We start from the raw sequence: 19781 nt of genomic DNA on the forward strand, positions 1-19781 counted from the left end.
TTGCTTTGCATGATCATATAGAGCTGGCATGATATTTTTGGCAAAGACACCATTCATCATTGTAATACATGTTACACTAGATCATTGCACATCCTGGTACACTGCCAGAGGCATTCATATAGAGTCATGTTGTTTTAGTTTATCAAGTTGTAAGTAAATAAAAGTGTGATGATCATCATTATTAGAGCATTGTCCCAGTGAGGTAAAGAATGATGGAGACTGTTGAGTCCTCCAAAAATGTGGGGATGAGGTTGTTGATATTGTTCTAGAAAATGAGAAATGAAAAGAAATGAGAGAAAAAAAGAGAAGGGCAATGCTACTATCCTTTTACCACACTTGTGCTTCAAAGTAGCACCATGTTCTTCATATAAAGAGTCTCCTGAGTTGTCACTTTCATGTACTAGTGAGAATTTTTTATTATAGAACTTGGCTTGTATATTCCGATGACGGGCTTCTTCAAATGCCCAAGGTCTTCATGAGCAAGCAAGTTGGATGCACATCCACTTAGTTTTAATACTGAGCTTTCGTACACTTATAGCTCCAGTGCATCCGCTGCATGAAAATCCCTACTCCTCGCATTGATATGGATTGAAAGGCCTCGCCATTGCCTATTGATTCGCCGAGTCTCCTATTGGTTCGATAACCTTGGTTCTCTACTGAGGGAAATACTATCTGCTACTATATTGATTCACCCTTCTTCTTCGGGGAAAATCCCAACGTAGCTCACAAGTAGCAGTAACACATATCATGCTCCAGCGCAGCACCCTCGCGACCCCGATGATGCTCCATTAAAGCACCCCTGCGCCCCCGCGACGCGCCATTGAAACACCAGTGGCTCGATGATGCTTCATCGCAACCCTGGCGCCCCCTAGTGAAGCTCTATTGCAGCATTGGTAGCCCCCAACGAAGCTCCATTGCAGCACTGGACGACCTCGATGGAGCTTGGTCACAACACCGGCGGCCCCGGGGAATCCCCATCACAACACTCATGATGCTTTGCTACAACGTTGACACCGACGTGGCGGTGCTACATCGCAGCGCTGGTGTCCCGACGTAGCTCCCATCGCAACATCGGTGATTGCGTCTTTGTGTTGCGTGGCAACACTAGCCGGGAGTAGCGCCCTCCTCCAGCCTCCTTCTTCCTGCTGCGTTGCAACACTGGCGGCGAGTAGGCGACCCCCTTCCAGCAACTACATAGCAGCAGAGCGCGAGCAGCTCCGCTTTTGGCCTGTTTGTTACATCGCAACGGTGTGCGACAAACAAAAAAACAACCATTGCGGCGGAGATGAAGCATACGGTGGTCGCCGTCATTCTCATGTTTTACATCAACGGTGGGTGGGGTTGGGCACGTCGCCATGGGAGCTCGACGTGGGGAGGGGAATGAGATGAATGAGGGAAACACATGAATGGAGAAGAGCTGCAGTGCGAAAAGATGAGGCTTACCGGAAAGCGGTGGTGGGTCCACATGGGCACGTGTTCATCAGGGACGCGGCTTATATTTGATTGTTATCATTCAACTTAGAATAAACATTTTTCTATAGCTAGTGACGAATTATCAAAGGGCAAAGTGAGTATAGTGGCAAAAAATAAAATAAAAACCCGGAAATCAAACGGTTTGTGAATATTTGGAGTTCATTTCAAACATATCTTGACGGGGCATCGCTGAAAGAAGAAAACGGAGAGAAAACACCCGAAGGCAGAAGCCCAGTTACAACTAACAAGTGTGGCCATGTGCGTGCTCCTCCCCATCTGGGCCATTCCCCCCGATCTCCCCACTTCACTAAACCCTACCCACCTCGCCGCCGCGTAAACCCCCACCCATCCCGCCGCGCGGCCCATCTCCAGCGCACAACCAACGCCAACGCGAACGCCGCCGCCGCTACCGCCATGGCGGCCGCCTCGAGAAGTCTTCTCGCACGCCTCCGCCACCTCTCCCTCGCCGGGCCCCGCCTCCCCCCTTGCCGCCTCTTCTCCGCGGAGCCTCTCGTCTCCCATCCCGACGACGACGATGCCGGCGCCGGCGGCGAGGGCGGAGGCCGGATCATAGAGGCGCGTCCTGCTGTCATGGGCCCGGATTCCCGGCGGACCGGCGTGATCGGCGTGAAGTGCGGCATGTCGGCGATGTGGGACAAGTGGGGGGCCAAGGTTCCCATCACCGTCCTCTGGGTCGACGACAATGTCGTCTGCCAGGTCAAGACCGCCGAGAAGGAGGGGTTCTACGCGCTGCAGGTGCTGCAAATTTCTCATCTTTGTACCAAACTTTGTATATGACAGGGATCACAAACTGCTGCATTGTTTCACACTTCACTGACAAAATAAGTACTCCTTGGTGTTCCACTGAGAAAATAAGTATTGGAACTTGATTCTGTGAAATCTCAAGGAATTAGACCCATAAAAGTAGTGCTAGTTTTTACCCATTTGTTAAGACTCAAAGCAATTTGAGTGTTTTGTGCCTTTAGGTCTAAAGTTTGGCCTCCCATGCGATTAAGGTTCGATCTAGACGTAAGATGTCGTAAAATATATTTTTGTTAGAAATTTAAGTGCTCTTCGATGACTTATTGGTAACTCACTACATGACTAGATCATTAGCGTTGAGACTAGCTGCCGAAGGTAGTTATGTTTATTTTATGTTTGTGACCAAACTCATGTAATAGCGATTTTCTTCCCACGTCTCTCCAATGGGGGCTGGGAATTATAATTTAGAAAAAAACAGAACACCTAGCCTGCTTCACGTTTTCTTACCATTCTCTACAAACATGATATCGTGTGTATTAGGTCGGCTGATCAAATCAGGTTGTTTTAATTGTGCTCCCAATGTTTTGTCATCTCCTAAATTTGCAGTAACAACTAGCAATATGCTTGAGGAATAACCATCGAGTTTTGTTAGCGCTAAGTTCATGCCAGTTGCTGCATTGCAGATGACTACCTGCCCCCAAAATGGATAATTTAGACACATTAGTGCAATATAAACATTCCATCTTGGTTCTGTATTTTGTTGATCTAAATGCAAGTATATATGTTTAGTTTGTTTAGTTTGTAGCACTTATGCTCTTCAGGTTTTGTTGTTACCACTTTTATAGTGCAAATTTTCGCTAACTTCTGAAAGTCTCTCCTGGTATTTTTTTAGCTCGGAGCAGGCCAAAAGAAGGAAAAGCATCTAACAAAGCCTGAAGTGGGCCACTTTAGATCACAAGGAGTCCCTCTTAAGAGAAAATTAAAGGAGTTTCCTGTTACTGAGGATGCACTTCTTCCTGTTGGAACAACCATCTCGGTTCGTCATTTTGTACCTGGGCAATTTGTGGATGTCATTGGAATCACAAAGGGAAAAGGTTTTGCGGTATGTATTTTTGTCTACCACGTAAAATGGTTTTTGCACTTGCTGACAAATCACCATGTTTACCATTTTATTTGAACACAGCGTCATTAAATAGTCGGTTTCCTTCCGTAACACCTCTTCCTTCAAAAATAGACAATTAAAATTGTGTGCATCTGCTTCAAAATGTTGTCTATACATCCTAGGGTCCTAGCTATCCCTTGATTTTAGGAAGCAGCCTTGTTCCAAAAACCTCAATGTTTGCTTTCGCTGCTGGCTCTTTGACAATCAAGTCATTGCCAATGATTTTTAAAAACATAGATAAATACAAATATTGATTGCTGGTAATTAAAAATGCAGTTTGGTTATATGTGAGATCAACTTAATTGATGAAAATTGTTTTAAATTTCTTTTAAATGTAACACTAGCAACGTTTACGAGTCGACGAGTCGTTCAAAGGTTGAGACTCATAGACTAATCATGACTAGTCTAGACTACTGCTGGACTAGGCTGACATGGTACTGTAGCACACAACTTGCAGTAATCAATTACTAAGACCTAGTATTAGTATGTAATATTACTTCCGTCCAAATTACTTGTCTTAGATTGGTCTATATACGGATATTTCTAACACTAAAACGTGTCTAGATACATCAAATCTAAGACAAGTAATTCGGGACGGAGGGAGTATATACTCCCTCCGTTCCACAATGTAGTGCGCCCGCGCTTCCCGACGTCCAAGTTTGACCGTAAATTTAACCAACGAGACCGACTGCGGTGGGAGCAAAAATTATACCAGTGAATTCAAATACGAATTCACTGGTATAATTTTTGCTCCCGCCGCAGTCGGTCTCGATAGTTAAATTTATGGTCAAACTTGAATCTCGGGAAGCGCGGGCGCACTATATGATGGAATGGAGGGAGTACTATACAAAGTGCATTGGAGCGTCAATTTGTCCTGCATATCAGGCCAATAAGCATATTTCCATTCTGGATCCTTGCTCCTAGTTGGCTTCTTGCAGGATCCTTCGATGGATCGTATTGCTCATCGGCTTGAGCTGCAGCAGCTGCTGAACACACTACTTGAGGTATCTCCGGCGGCGTAGACATTGCAGTTCAGACCGAAGGATCTTGAAACTGAAGCAAGCAGGGGTGGAGGGGCGGTGGTGGGTGCCGGCACCGGTGGGACATTGGGTGCTGGCGGCGCCTCCTACCAGACTCCCAGGCGAGGCGGCTCGGAGCGGGCTGGAAACTTAGCGGGCGAAATTTTCCCTCTCATGGGCTGTGGGCTCTGGGCTGGGCGGCTCGCTCACTTATCCTCTCCCAACCCTTTTTTTTAGTCGAACGACTCAAGGTGCACGACTAGTCCTTCGACTGCTCGACTCGGCGAACTAGTCTACACGAGATTTCTAGTTGACACCTAGAATGCGACTCATATAGTAGTCTAGCAACTAGTCACTCTGACTCGTAATCAATGAACACTGGTATAATGTTAGTTTGGGATGTTAATCTAAGTTGTGGATGATTTTCAATGTTCCAACTTAATTTCACGTCGCCAATGCAATCAAGTATATATATTCTCATAATGTTACAACTTAACTTTTGCTGCTACACTTAAGATACTAGTACTTTCCTCTTTTAGAACAAACCAATTACTGAAATATGTCAATGTAACACTGTACATCAATTATATAACATTATATTTTCTACTCTTGTAGGGTGGCATGAAAAGACATGGTTTTAGTGGGATGCCTGCATCACATGGTGCTTCTTTATCACATCGCAGCATCGGTTCTACAGGTCAAAGGGATGCTCCTGGCAGGGTATGTTATAAACTCACAAGTCCACGCACTGAACAATTCGTATACATGTCTCCTCTGAAAAGAGACATGGTAGCCATTAGAACACGCAGCATTGGACTTCTGCTGGAAGTTATGCACCCTCTTGGCATGACTATTCTTGGATGTTGTATTTATTTGCCAGTTTATTTCTAATATGTAAAATGATTAGGATAGATAAGACCTTGCTTCAGTAATTAGTAGCAGTGCTGTTTTATTATACTTCTAATTAGTGAGTAATCATAGGATGATAGGACTGCCTTGTGTGTTGTGCATAACTGCATAATATTAAGTGGATTTGCATCTTCTATCTTTTTTAGTGTCTACTCAGGGAGTATCATATAAGGTTTAATCTTATATGTATCAGTGTATGTGCCCAAAACAATGATTGTGTCTCCCTAAGATTGTAGTGTATGCTGTTATTCTGATCTTAGGCCTTCTTTGGTTTGTAGGATTTTTGTTGGAAAAAATTGTTTGGAGTCCTTTGGTTTGGTAGGAATGAATTCATATTCCTATGGAGGATAGGAACCAATCCTTCACATTTCAAAGGAAAAAAAACATGGGCCTAGACCCAATAGAAAAATTCCTTTCCTATGAATCAAGTGACATCTCTTTCACTATAGGAATTGAGATGCATGCCACCTCACTTTCTATGGTTTTTCTATTCCTATGATATTCCTATCCTGAAGGGGAGCCTTGGCGCAGTGGTAAAGCTGCTGCCTTGTGACCATGAGGTCACGGGTTCAAGTCCTGGAAACAGCCTCTTGCAGAAATGTAGGGAAAGGCTGCGTACAATAGACCCAAAGTGGTCGGACCCTTCCCCAGACCTTGCGCAAGCGGGAGCTACATGCACTGGGGCTGCCCTTTATGATATTCCTATCCTATGGACCAAAAGGAGGCCTTAGTGATGGCTTCACTGGATGTACATGTATAGATGTATAAGACCCACAAAATAATGCTTCTCACGGAAAATGATATGTGCACTTTGCTTTTTACCCTTGTGGCCTACAGTGACTTGAAATTCGCTCAATCAAGTTTTTACATCCTGATGGAGTTAAATCTCAAAGCTTAAAAGTGGTGTTGGTAATGCGCATGCATCAGCAACAAAGGTAGTTAGGGCTTTAGGGTTTGGGTCCTTGGGGTTTTGTTTCTAGGGAACATATTATTTTTCTTCCTAATTCAATTGGAATCTAGAGAGAGACAATAAGGGTGCTAATTTTACTTGATACTTGTCAAACTGGCCTGTGCTCACATATGCTACGTTGCACGGATACTTGGATACGTATCGGATATGCGATATGGGGATACGCCCGATACGTCAGTTTTCTAAAAACTAGGATACGGGGATACGTTTGTATACAACAACAACAACAAACAACAACAACAAAGCCTTTAGTCCCAAACAAGTTGGGGTAGGCTAGAGGTGAAACCCGTAAGATCTCGCAACCAACTCATGGCTCTGGCACATGGATAGCAAGCTTCCACGCACCCCTGTCCATAGCTCGCTCTTTGTCGATACTCCAATCCTTCAGGTCTCTCTTAACGGACTCCTCCCATGTCAAATTCGCTCTTTTGTATATGCATATTAATTATTAAAGATATAAAAAAATAACGAGTTTTCAGTAGGAAACACACAGTTTTCTTAAAAATTTGAAGTCTTCACAATTGCTTAACAAATACTGCATTTCTACGGCTGGACGATGTCAATGGTTTGACATAATTGCTTAACAAATAAGGTAATCACATTCACAATTCACACATCAAATTCACACGCACATAGTCACATAGATAGATAAATATCATAATTTAGGTTCAGGTTCTCACAAAATAAAACGGGAGTTCACATCACGACCAGCTCACAAATCAATAAGGCTTCTCCTCATTATCATCTTCCGGGATCACACGAGCAGCAGCCAATACATGGACTGCATCCACGCTACCTCCACTGCCTGCTTCACTTCTAACTGAAGAAGACCTACTAGACATGGCCGATCTGCTTGGTAAAAGGAGATTAGGAAAACAGATTAGACAATTTGATCTTAAAACCTAAACCTAAAACACCTACGTACAGAATTCAGAGAAGGAGATGGAGAAGAGAGCTCAGAGAAAGAGAGGGAGATGAGAACATACCTCCTGCAGGGGATACACGGATGTCTTCTGCCGGTGACGAGCCAGCGACCGATCAGCGTCGATTGGATTGGAGTTCAGAAGGTGAGAAGGAGAGAAGAACATGCGGGAGAGGAGAGAACTGGAGCTGAGAATTTACGGAGAGTTGGAGACCTGTGGGCTGGGACTGCTTGCCTGCTCCAAGGAGTCGAGGGGACGAGCTGGGAATTGTTGACGTGCGGCGGCACCAGGAGGGGATCGAGGAGTTTTCAGTTTTTCACGTCGAACGAAGGGGTTGCCGTATCCAAAGCGTATCCCAAAGGTATCCCAGACGTATCAAACACTACTTTCTTTATTTTAAATCAATAAATCACAGGATACTTACGGGATACGTATCGGGCAGTATCGAGGCAGTATCTGAGTATCGGGGCAGTATCCGGCTGGATACGCGCACTTTCTGAAGTATCTGTGTGACGTAGCACATATGCCATCTGTCGGCCATCTCAGAATACGTGCCAATAGCAACAATGTAGCTACTTACATGTATGCCAAATGAATTTGACTCCTGACAGATGTTAGTGAGTGAATTTGTAAATATATAGAGCAAAATAATAGAAAATCCATGCAACTTGATTGTTTTTATAGTAAAATATAGCATTCTCAAGGTAGAACCCGTCAATAGAAGCTATTTTTTTTAATCCTTTCCATGTATTATGTGCAACATTGTGGAACTTTTCGAGTTTCCTCAGGTGGAAGTGACCAGTGAGGCCACTTTAAATTATCACCAAGAAATGAACATTATTGAATGTTTCAAGTTTCCTAAGGTGTGAGCTACCAGTGAGGCCGCTTTAAAGAAGCACAAACAGATGCACTTCTGAATGTGAATTGGCATTTATAAGTTTAGTTTTTGGGTAGGAATGCGCTATTTGAAGCTGTCGGTGTGTCCTAAGCAGCCGGTAGTACTCCATATAGGCTAACAGCTGTAACAATGTTGCAGGTTTTCAAAAACAGGAAAATGCCTGGGCGCATGGGTGGTGTTCAACGCACGGTGAAAAATGTATGGGTTTACCAAATTGACCCTGCCAGGAACTTACTGTATCTGAAAGGCCAGGTAATTTCATCTCCACTGTGCAGTACGTCTTTTAGCTAAAATGTTTATGTTGTGATATGTGTGTTATGCATTCTCTTGTGAACTTTGCAGGTTCCTGGTCCTCAAGGCAGCTTTCTTTTCGTCAAGGACTCTATTTACAAGAAACCCGACAGAGCTTTCCTGCCATTCCCTACGTACTTCTCACAAGAAGGCGAGTTGGAAGACATGGAGCCGCTCATTGCTGATCTTGGTGACGTCGACCCGTTCATGGCAGCAGATTAAGACTAGGACAAATTTCGAAGAATCCCTTTTGCTTTCAGTGCAGTGTTGACAATCCCACGTGATTGTCTGTTAAATTTTGCATTGGATATATGAGTAGCTCCTGGGTTACAAGAGTTACCCCGTTACTGACCTGCCAGATCAATGTTGTTCCATGTACATTACCTGGCATATATGCCAGGGCCCTGACTCAGTTAGGGTTTTGAGCTGATTGTTTGGTCGACTGAGTGGATCTTATTTTGTTTAATAAGTTGTGTAAGCTATGATTCAGATAGATATATAAAATCGAAAATCTCTATTCCGAGGTTACTATTCTAGTTTCCTGATGAAGTAATTTCCGCCATTGCCTGATTATACCGCTAGTCCATTTTTCTTTTTTCGTGCTAGCTTACTAGTACTACTGTGCATGAAAACATGAATGTACACGAGACTTTGCAAACCAGGCACAGCTAACTAAATCTCGTTTTAAGTCATGTATTTATGTATGTCTAGCAACACACATGAGATATGTAACAACAGAACGTCCTTTGCATATAAGCCTCGTCACCCTCACAAAAAATATTCAGCCTAAAGCATAACCGTTTAGACGCAGCTGCCACCGTCTCCTCTCCAAGGGGAAAAAAAGCTTAGGGTTTCTCTGCCTCTGCCGGTCCGCCTTTTATCTGGTGGCCTTATGGTGGCGCGGTGGACCTCTGCCCTTGCCGGCAGGAGGGATCTTGCTTATCTTTTTAGGTATTTTTGTAAAAAATTTTAGGGTTTGTGTCCTGCTCAGAAAAATGAGACGGTAGCTGCTCTTTGAAGTTGGAATGATGTTCTCCCTGTCTAGTCCTTGTTTCAATGATGCTCTAGTGCCGTCGGAGGGCATGTGAAGATGTGTCTACAACGGATCTTGCGAGATTCGATCGGTGTTGGTCTTTTGTAGATCTCCTTGGAGTCTTTGTTCGTCTTCTCCTTTCAATCTACACTTCTCTTCATGGGCGAAGCTGTTGCTCTTGTGTAGGTCCCGCAGGGCCTCAACACGACGGCTTTTCAACTTTCTATTACAACAAGTTTGGCCATGCTTCGATGAGGGAGGGGCGATGACGTCGACACACATTCAGCTCACTCCAGTGCTTATAGTCGTCGCTAGGTTGTTTACGGGCATGGATATAATTTTATTATTTATGTATTCTTTGTACTGTCATGGCATGATGAACAAATCAAAAAATTTGATCACAAAATAAAATAAACAATAACATAGAACCTAATCAATTTTTTCTTTTTAAATACTGGTGAATATATACATGCAATGCACGTTGATATTAGAAGAAAAATTGGACATTGATATTAAATAAGATATCATTAATTACGTGTATACTGTAGATCTTAATATTTGGTACGATATTAATTGCACGCTGAAATTGAAGAAATATAGGTCATTGGATCGACATAGTTTATCGCCGGGATTTGTTAGATATGTCTCTCTAGGTCTTTTTTATCTCATTTAATTTATAAAATTTAATTTAATATTCTTAAATAAATTCTGTAAATACAAGGGAAAGATCCTAATCAGTTTTGCTATTTCAAGGGAACATCCTAATCGAAACAACACGCACTTGCCCCGCTCCAGCGCCAGCAGTTACCGTACTGTGCAGGGCTCCCCACCAACTCCGACATTGTGGCGTCGTGCGCTCGACCGGACCCCTCCTTCCCCCCTCACCTCCCCTCCCCTCCGTTGCCCCCGCTTCTCCAACCAGCAGATTCCTCCCCCGCCACCCAGGCCAGCTCCCCCGCCGCCGGCGCCCCCCTCCGCCGTGGAGCTCGACATGGACGACGCCTGCGCCGTCTGCGCGGAGCCGCTCGAATGGGTGGCCTACGGCGCCTGCGGCCACCGCGAGGTCTGCTCCGCCTGCGTCACCCGCCTCCGCTTCGTCCTCCGCGACCAGCGCTGCTGCCTCTGCATGACCCACTGCCCCGCCGTCTTCGCCACCAAGGTCAGCACCACCTACCTAGGGTTTTTTCATCCGCGCTTTTCCCCTGCCCGCCCCCAACCCTCTCGCCCCACGCGCCGCCCCCGCGCCGCGCGCGTCTCAAAATTTCGAATTCCGCCCTCATGGATGGCTTCTCGCTGCCCAGGAAATGGGGGACCGCACCAAGGCGATCGGCGATCTCTCGGCGCTGCCGGCCGCGGCCGGCGAGGGCAAGACCGGGGAGTACTGGTACCACGAGGCCACGCAGGTGTGGTTCGACGACGCTGACCATTACAGGATGGTAAGGGCGATGTGCCGGATCTCCTGCACCGTCTGCGAAAGCAGCGGCAACAAGGGGAAGAAGGGCAGTAAGTCGTCCAAGGCGAAACACAAGATCAAGTTCGACAGCATTGAGCAGCTCAAAGCCCATCTGTCCAACAAGCATTGCTTGTACATGTGCGACCTCTGCTTGGATGGGAGGAAGGTGATGCAATTGATGGCCTGCTTGTCCTTGTTAACTGCTTTAATCTTCTAGATACATCATACATCCTTTTTTGTTCATTTTGGTGACAAGTATTTTCGGACGGAGGGAGTATTTTCTAATGTGATGAAATGCTTGCTGGTAATACCAATAGCTTCGTGCAACACTAGGCATATAACTTGGTGCGGCGTGGTCAATTCATCCTTGCATTTAGTTGTGCAGTGCTCAATACCAGTTACTAATGCATTAAGACTTGATTTTTTCTTGTGTTGACATGATAGTTCTTAGATCATGTTGCTGTATGATGCTATTAGTATCATTTACAAACTAGTAGTGCTTTGCCATATTTTTGTTGCCGTTGTTGTCATCTACATGTAGCAATGGAAGTATTATTTCCTGAGTGTTGATTGTATTATTTTTGCTAGCCCGTTGCTCTCCATACCAACTTAACACATGTCATCCCTTGTTTTTATCCACCAGTGGATGATATATCATATAATTCTCTCATTTAGACCATAGCAAAAATGTATGTATTCTTCCTAATAGTAGATAAAATATCTAACCTTTTTGGAGTTCCATCACTTCTTTTCACTCCAACATTCAAGTTTATTACATCAGATGTGAACAAACAATGGTTAAATAGTTCAGAAGATTTGTTGATTTGAAGATTTGTGTCCACAAATTAGCATTTCCATTCTCTTGCAGTTCACATTTACATGCTTAAAATAGTTAGGAGAACACCCAAATTAACATAGCTGAACCATATTTTTCAACCTGCTGCATAATGATTTAATGTTTGGCATATTGCCAATTCCCACTGATTTCTTTTTACCAGCAGGGAAAATTAGTTATGAAGGTACATCCTGCTTATCATGATTGCATACTTGGCTTGTAGCCCGAGTAATGAATATTTCATGTATTCCACAATATTTGATTTTTATAAGAAATTCCTGTACTGTTGTTGTCTTGAGCAGGTATTTATTTGCGAGCAGAAACTTTATACAAGGCCTCAATTAAACCAGCACATAAAAACCGGTGATTCAGAGGTGGATGGCTCGGAAGTTGAGCGCCGGGGTTTTGCAGGGCACCCGATGTGCAAGTTTTGTAAAAGCCCATTTTATGGAGAGACTGAGCTAGATACACATATGACAAGAGAACATTATTCTTGTCACATATGTCAGAGGTGCTACGCAACCGTTATTTTATTTGTTGGGGCATAAGTACAAAGCTTAGGGTTTCTCTGACTTCATGGTTGTTTACAGGCAGCACGGTGGGCAGGATGATTATTTCAGGAACTATGATGACTTAGAGGTATGTCATATCAAGTTGGCATAGTTATACTAAAGTCAGAGTGCTATCTTAATTTTAGGCAGTAAAACCAACATAAATACATGTAAACATTGCATCTATGGGCAAATTTGTACTACAGAGATATTGGAGTGGATACCAAATATTGTGTAGATAAGATATAAGGTTCTATCCTTGCCCAACTAGGTTATTTGAATAGAATTGTATATTTTACCCATTTTTAATCTCCGAGTCTATATTTGTTAAGTATGCCTTATGTTTGGACCATCAATGTACTCCTTCCGTCCGGAAATACTTGTCAGAAAAATGCATAAAAATGGATGTATCTAGAACTAAAATACGTCTAGATGCATCCATTCCTACGACAAGTATTTCCGGACGGAGGGAGTACATTCACAAGGTGCTAGGCACCAATCAGGAAGCAGACCAGCGCCTAGTCCTGCTTAGGCGGCTGCCTAGGCGAGAGGGTGTACCCTAGCATGTAGATGCCACCTATGCAGACTATGGCTAGGCAGCGCCTTTCGGAACACTGTAATGAGTATATTGATTAAATTGATGTCACATCACTTCCGCAGTTGAAGGTCATGTCCGTAGCAGTTAAGCGAGACCATAGCATATTGTCTATCTCTTCCAACTGGAGCTGTGCCTGCTAGATCTATTATCCTTGATGTGGATATAACATGGTCTCCATTTTCGGTGCCTATGCATGCCATTCCCACACAAGATTTTTACTGCATATCAATCCTATGGTACAGAATTTAGTGGTAGACTTGTATTAAATTGGAATAACAAGTTGCTACAGAATTCCAAGTCAAAATTGTGGTAAATTTCATGTTAGAACCTAACATGGTGCATGTGCCCCTTTAGATGCATTTCCGAAGAGACCATTTCTTCTGCGAGGACAGAGAGTGCTTGGAGAAGAAGTTCATTGTCTTCCAAAGTGAAGCAGAGCTTAAGGCAAGTCAAACACAAATGATATATTGTTAAATCATATTCCCTGGACATGTCACCAGATTAGTACATGATAACTGGTTATCCTTTACTGATATTACATCATTTCTTTTCTTGTTCCCTCCAGAGGCACAATGCTGTGGAGCATAGGAAGCGCATGCCTCATGCACAGAAGAATTCTGCTCTCCAGGTGTACAAACGAATCTGCCTTATTTCCATCTCTTGTGTTAAGCCAACTATTGACATGCTAGCATATACATATTGATAGTAAAAATGGAGCATTAAGCTGATCTATTTTACTTTGCCCGTCATTGACAGACACCAACCAGTTCTCGAGACCGGAGTGAGCTAGAGCAGAGTAATGGCAGAGGTAGAAGGCATAACGCTTGCCTCTCCAATGGTTCTGTTGACAATACCTTGCTGTCTGTTCAGAATAGCATTGCAAATATGGGTCGTGGCTCGGGAAATCAAGTTGCTGCAGTTGTGTCTCCCTTGCGATCTAGTTCTGGGCACTCATCACAAGCAGGCCAAAGCTCTGGGATGAATCGTGTTTGGCAGCAACCACAACCCCTCTCCCGCCAGGAGGTTCCTGATGCAAGAATAGGTTCCTGTTTTCAAGAAGCTTCATCCCCTCCCATATCAGGGCAATCAGGGTATACACCAGTTGTCAGTCGGAGCTCACGGACTGCTGCACGCGCAATGGATTTGGAATTCCCTCCTTTATCAGGCAGTAATAACAGAACTGCCGCTTCAACAGAGCAGGGGGTACGAAAGGTAGCTGAGAACACTCATGCATTTGGGCTCCGACAACAAAGCAATGGAATTGTGAATACACACCATTCTGCTCAGCATTGGTCCCTTCAAAATACTGATTTGATCCCTTCTGGTTCAAGTCACTCCCCAAGTTGGCCTACACCCAACACAAGTCCTCACGTTAGTGGATCGCTGAGTCTGACTTCTGCAGGAAATGGAAGGCAAGAAACACCTGTGAGCCGCCAGGTGTTGTGCTCTGTGGATGATGTTCGTGCAGCGAATAATTCATTGGTTGAAAGAATGCAGGCCGCATTAGGAATGGACCGGGACAGGTACTCGATGTTCAAAGAGATCTCCGGGGAGTATCGTCAAGGAGTTATCAATGCTTCAAAGTATCTTTCATACGTCGAACAATTTGGTCTGTCGCACCTCGTTCTTGAAATGTCAAGGTTACTGCCGGATCCTCAAAAGCAGAAGGAGCTTGCTGATGCCTACTATGCGAATTTGCGCCTTACAAGCCTCCAAGGAAATGGTGGCGGTGGAGCTGTTTGCTCGAAAGACTGCACCCGGAAAAATAAGGGGAAGGGGAAACTTCCTGCTGCTGCACAGGATTCGTTAGAGGGTAAGCTCCTGAGTGCTGCCAGCAAGCTTCAGTCGCAGGTGGGAGGCTCTAGAGCGCTGTTGAGAGAAGGGTGTGGAGCAGCCGATGGACCTTTGCAGGAGCCGAGGTGGCCTGTGAAGGGTGCTTGGCAAAACCGTGGGGGGCAGAGACTCGTGAGCAAGGCGAAGAAGTAAACTGCGGTTTACAGGATGAGTTGCCACCTGAGCTGCTGTGAAAACGTCCGTTTTCCCCTGCTTTGTGTCTGGCTTGTTGAGGCGACTGAAAAGGCCGTGGAGTGATTATTTGGTTCGCTTCTGTTTCTCTGTGTCTGAACTTTATGTTGAGTTTGCGTAATTGTGTCGTGAATGTTGTGAAGAAGGAATAGTTATGAACTATGTGGATGGTAACTATCAAAGCTATTGTATTTCGGGATGTCTCTGTCAGGATTAGTATTTCGAAGTTTGTATGGAAATACATATCAAATCCATCTAGAACTATACTTTTTTACATATCCAAATCCATCAGTGCGCTATGTCCAACCTAATACAAAGTACAGCCTCTGTTCCTAACAGAGGTACTCCCTCAGATCCAAATTAATTGACGGAGCTTTAGTACAGCTTTGTACTAATGGTGTACCAAAGCTCGTCGATTAATTTGAATTAAAGGGAGTAGTACTTGTCAGTAATCAACAGTAACGAACAATTCAAGACGCTTTACTTTGTCTTCTTAATCCCGAGGGCGCAAAGTGTAGGTATGAATTGCCGTGATAAACACAATGGCTCTGCACGAGATGAGAATAAGTATAAATCATCTATGACTTGCCTCTACCCCAAGTCTCTTTCTCTTACACTTGTACTCTATATATACCTCATCTTAGTATTAGAGGATCAATGCAACATGAAAAAAAAAACACAGAAATATTTTAGCCTTAATATGTTCCACGTGGTCTTGAAGCGGTGAAATACAATGCTGATTTTTCCACCATTTAAGCGACGTACCGCCCCCGGAGAGATTAATCTCCTCTCAACTTCGAATTGCAACATGACCATGCCTGAATTACAACTATGAGTGTTGATGCCTGAACTAGGAGCTTCATGTGGGCAGGAGTTTGTGACATGCAGGGGCCAGGGCACGCCCATTGTCCTGCTCCAAGATTCGGGAACTCGTTTGTGTCTATCATCTATTTCCCCTCGTATATCCCTCCAGGAATTTATGTAATTGGATCGTAAATGGAAAGCAATATACCTGCTTCTGTGGACCGGTTTTGAGGGTACATATATTTCGATAAAGAATTGGTGCAACAAACTTGTAGTAAAACAAAAATGTTGTGGAAAATCCATTCACTTTGTTCTTCCTGGTTGTATATTCTTCAAGTACCTTCTTCTTCTTTTCCTAGAACTCTTGTGTTCTAGCATCAATGGTGCAGAGGAGAAGGGACCAAAGCGATTCTGTTCCCAGTGACATCAACATAGTAACAATATCAATAAGGGGAGTCCTAGTTGGACTAGGGCTGTTTGATGCAAGGAGGAGGGACTCCTCCAAGGGTTGGTCGACCCAAACCTCCCAGCCACCTATATAGCGAGGGGTGCACTAGGAGAAAAAAACCATCCCATGATTGTTCCCCTTGCTACTTGCGCCTCTCTCTCTCTCTCTCTCTCTCTCTCTCTCTCTCTCTCTCTCTCTCTCTCTCTCTCTCTCTCCAGTTTAAATCTAATCTAGATCAGATTGCCGCATGGCTAATGCTCCATCTAGTTCTTCCCTCAATTCTTCTTGCTGATTCCATGGAGTGTTGCGGTACTGCTAGATCAGTACGCGCGGGTACCTCAGAAGTGTCGTCCTCTTCGACAATAGATCAACGGATCATCCCGGAGAAAATTCTCGTGGCTGGGATATAATTAACTTAGACGTGGAAATCGGCAAGCTTCACCAACTTTTCTTCCTCTTCCACTGTGTTGATTGCTAGTGAGATCATCGTTATCAGTAACCTCCAGAGTGTCGAATGTAGCTTCGGTGCCGTGGCTGCACCTACCTTTGGGTGTGTGACATGTGGGCCAACCATTTGTTGGGCCCACATGTCATGCACACAAAGGCAGGTGCCTTAAGACACTGAAACTCAGTCCCATAGTGTTCATAGGCATGTTTGTACATGTATTTTTTTTGTGGCGTAGCACATTTCCCTTCACCAGCCTCAACACTCTCCAAACTTCCATCGCTTTCTACACTGAGAAAACAGTTGCTTTGTATCCTCCGATCCTTAAGAGCATGAGGGACATTGAGGCAACACCTTCAAATGCCTATTGGCAAGCAAAACACGGTAGGGAAGGGTGCCAAGCAAAGTACGTGAACTATTTTTTTACTTGGCCGGGCAAGATAAATTCTGAACCTTACACCAAATTGAGTTAATGGCAATGTTCTATCCCCTTTATACGTCTGAGCTTCCTCTCATGTTGGTTATCTCATTGGTATACCTCACAGAAACATCAGGAGTTAAATATATATTTTATTGTCCCATCAAAGGGCAAATCTTACCCAAATGATAACCGACTGGCTAATGCTTGATACATCTCCAACGTATCTATAATTTTTGATTGCTCCATGCTACTTTACCTACTGTTTTGGGCAATATTGGGCTTTATTATCCACTTTTATATTATTTTTGGGACTAACCTATTAACCGGAGGCCCAGCCCAGATTTGTTGTTTTATGCCTATTTCAGTGTTTCGAGGAAAAGGAATATCAGACGGAGTCAAAATGGAACGAAGCAACCCAGAGAACTTGGAGTGCACGTCATGGGAGATACAGGCTGCCCACGAGGGTGGGGGGCGCCCCCCCCCCGGCGCGCCCCCTGCCTCATGGGGCCCCCGTAGCTCCTCCGACGTACCCCCTGCACCCATATATACTCTTGTACCCTAAAACTTCCAGAACAGAAGATAGATCGGGAGTTCCGCCGCCGCAAGCCTCTGTAGCCAACAAAAACCTCTCGGAAGCCCGTTCCGGCACCCTGCCGAAGGGGGGATCCTTCACCGGTGGACATCTTCATCATCCCGACGCTATCCATGACGAGGAGGGAGTAGTTCACCCTCGGGGCTGAGGGTATGTACCAGTAGCTATGTGTTTGATCTCTCTCTCGTGTTCTCTCTCGTGTTCCTCTATGGCACGGTCTTGATGTATCCCGAGCTTTGCTATTGTAGTTGGATCTTATGATGCTTCTTCCCTTCTACTCTCTTGTGATGAATTGAGTTTCCCCTTTGAAGTTATCTTATCGGATTGAGTCTTTTATGAGAACACTTGATGTATGTCTTGCCGTGATTATCTGTGGTGACAATGGGATATCATGTGCCACTTGATGTATGTTTTGGTGATCAACTTGCGGGTTTCGTGACATTGGGAACCTATGCATAGGGGTTGGCACACGTTCTTGACTCTCCGGTAGAAACTTTGGGGCACTCTTTGAAGTACTTTTATGTTGGTTGGATGAATCTAAGATTGTGTGATGCATATCGTATAATCATGCCCATTGATACTTGAGGTGACAATGGAGTATCTAGGTGACATTAGGGTTTTGGTTGATTTGTGTCTTAAGGTGTTATTCTAGTACAAACTCTTTTATAGATTGATCCGAAAGAATAGCTTTGAGGTGGTTTCATACCCTACCATAATCTCTACGTTTGTTCTCCGCTATTAGTGGCTTTGGAGTGACTCTTTGTTGCATGTTGAGGGCTTGTTATATTATCTATCTATGTTATTATTATTGAGAGAACTTGCACTAGTGAAAGTATGAACCCTAGGCCTTGTTTCCTATCATTGCAATACCGTTTACGCTCACGTTTATCACTTGTTACCTTGCTGTTTTTATTATTTCAGATTACAAATACCTTTATCTACCATCCATATTGCACTTGTATCACCATCTCTTCGCCGAACTAGTGCACCTATACAATTTACCATTGTATTGGGTGTGTTGGGGACACAAGAGACTCTTTGTTATTTGGTTGCAGGGTTGTTTGAGAGAGACCATCTTTATCCTACGCCTCCTACGGATTGATAAACCTTAGGTCATCCACTTGAGGGAAATTGGCTACCGTCCTACAAACCTATGCACTTGCAGGCCCAACAACGTCTACAAGAAGAAGGTTGTGTAGTAGACATCAAGCTCTTTTCTGGCGTCGTTGCCGGGGAGGCTAGGTAAGTGAAGGTATATCTTTAGATCTTGCAATTGAATCTTTTTTTTCTTGTTTTAGCACTAGTTAGTCTATAAAAGAAAATTACAAAAAAAATGGAGTTAAGTTTGTCTCATACGCTTCACCTTTTAATATCTTTCGTGAGTATGATGGAAAGGATAATTGTGCTCAAGTGCTAGAAGAAGAAATCTCTAAATTGTTTGGCACTAAATCTTTGAATGATGAGCATGATTGCAATGTTGTTAGTATGAATTTCTTGAATATCCATGATTCTAATGATATGCAAAGCCACAAGCTTCGGGAAACTATGTTTGATGAAGATTATATTTTTTGTCCCCCAAGCTTTGATGAGCAAATTTACTATGATGAAAGCATGCCTCCTATCTATGATGATTATTGTGATGACACGTATGCTTTAAAGAATAATGATAACCATGAAACTTGTCATCTTGATCTTAATTTTCAATCATATGATAGTTATTTTGTTGAGTTTGCTCCCACTACTATTCATGAGAAGAATTTTGCTTATGAGGAGAGTAGTAAATTTTCTATGCTAGTAGATCATGAAAAGAATGCTTTAGGTGCTGGTTATACTGTTGAATTTATTCATGATGCTACTGAAAATTATTATGAGGGAGGAACATATGCTTGTAGGAATTGCAATAATATAAAGTTTCCTCTCTATGTGCTTAAATTCTTGAAGCTATGCTTGTGTTACCTTCCTATGCTTGTTGATTATTGTTCCCATAAGTTGTTTGCTCACAAAATCCTTATGCATAGGAAGTGGGTTAGACTTAAAAGTGCTAGTCATGTGCTTCATGATGCTCCCGTTATGTTTCAATTCTTATCTTTTATGTGAGCATCATTGTCATCATCATGCCTAGCTAGAAAGGCATTAAAGAAAAGCGCTTGTTGGGAGACAACTCAATAT

General features: G+C 43.8%; 2 protein-coding genes across 2 annotated transcripts; both read left to right on the forward strand.

Annotated features, from left to right (window-relative positions):
* Positions 1–1887: 1887 nt before the first annotated feature.
* LOC119275700 (50S ribosomal protein L3-2, mitochondrial-like) lies at positions 1888–8943 on the forward strand. Its single transcript, XM_037556599.1, has 5 exons — positions 1888–2229; positions 3128–3337; positions 5032–5136; positions 8255–8368; positions 8459–8943. Exons 1-5 carry the CDS (start codon positions 1888–1890, stop codon positions 8627–8629), a joined length of 942 nt encoding a protein of 313 aa, XP_037412496.1. The 3' UTR covers positions 8630–8943.
* Positions 8944–10247: 1304 nt separating this feature from the next.
* LOC119275701 (E3 ubiquitin-protein ligase hel2-like) lies at positions 10248–15160 on the forward strand. Its single transcript, XM_037556600.1, has 7 exons — positions 10248–10599; positions 10742–11059; positions 12031–12239; positions 12319–12367; positions 13232–13321; positions 13443–13505; positions 13634–15160. Exons 1-7 carry the CDS (start codon positions 10432–10434, stop codon positions 14861–14863), a joined length of 2127 nt encoding a protein of 708 aa, XP_037412497.1. The 5' UTR covers positions 10248–10431; the 3' UTR covers positions 14864–15160.
* Positions 15161–19781: the final 4621 nt, after the last annotated feature.

This window comes from Triticum dicoccoides, chromosome 3B (assembly GCF_002162155.2).
Source record: "Triticum dicoccoides isolate Atlit2015 ecotype Zavitan chromosome 3B, WEW_v2.0, whole genome shotgun sequence".
Taxonomy (NCBI): Eukaryota; Viridiplantae; Streptophyta; class Magnoliopsida; order Poales; family Poaceae; genus Triticum; species Triticum dicoccoides.

Coding starts and splice junctions, on each gene's coding strand:
- LOC119275700 (XM_037556599.1), top strand. CDS start 1,888: ATGGCGGCCGCCTCGAGAAGTCTTCTCGCACGCCTCCGCCACCTCTCC. Junction 2,230..3,127: donor AGGGGTTCTACGCGCTGCAG/GTGCTGCAAATT, acceptor GTATTTTTTTAG/CTCGGAGCAGGCCAAAAGAA. Junction 5,137..8,254: donor AAAGGGATGCTCCTGGCAGG/GTATGTTATAAA, acceptor ACAATGTTGCAG/GTTTTCAAAAACAGGAAAAT.
- LOC119275701 (XM_037556600.1), top strand. CDS start 10,432: ATGGACGACGCCTGCGCCGTCTGCGCGGAGCCGCTCGAATGGGTGGCC. Junction 11,060..12,030: donor TCTGCTTGGATGGGAGGAAG/GTGATGCAATTG, acceptor TGTCTTGAGCAG/GTATTTATTTGCGAGCAGAA. Junction 13,506..13,633: donor AGAAGAATTCTGCTCTCCAG/GTGTACAAACGA, acceptor CGTCATTGACAG/ACACCAACCAGTTCTCGAGA.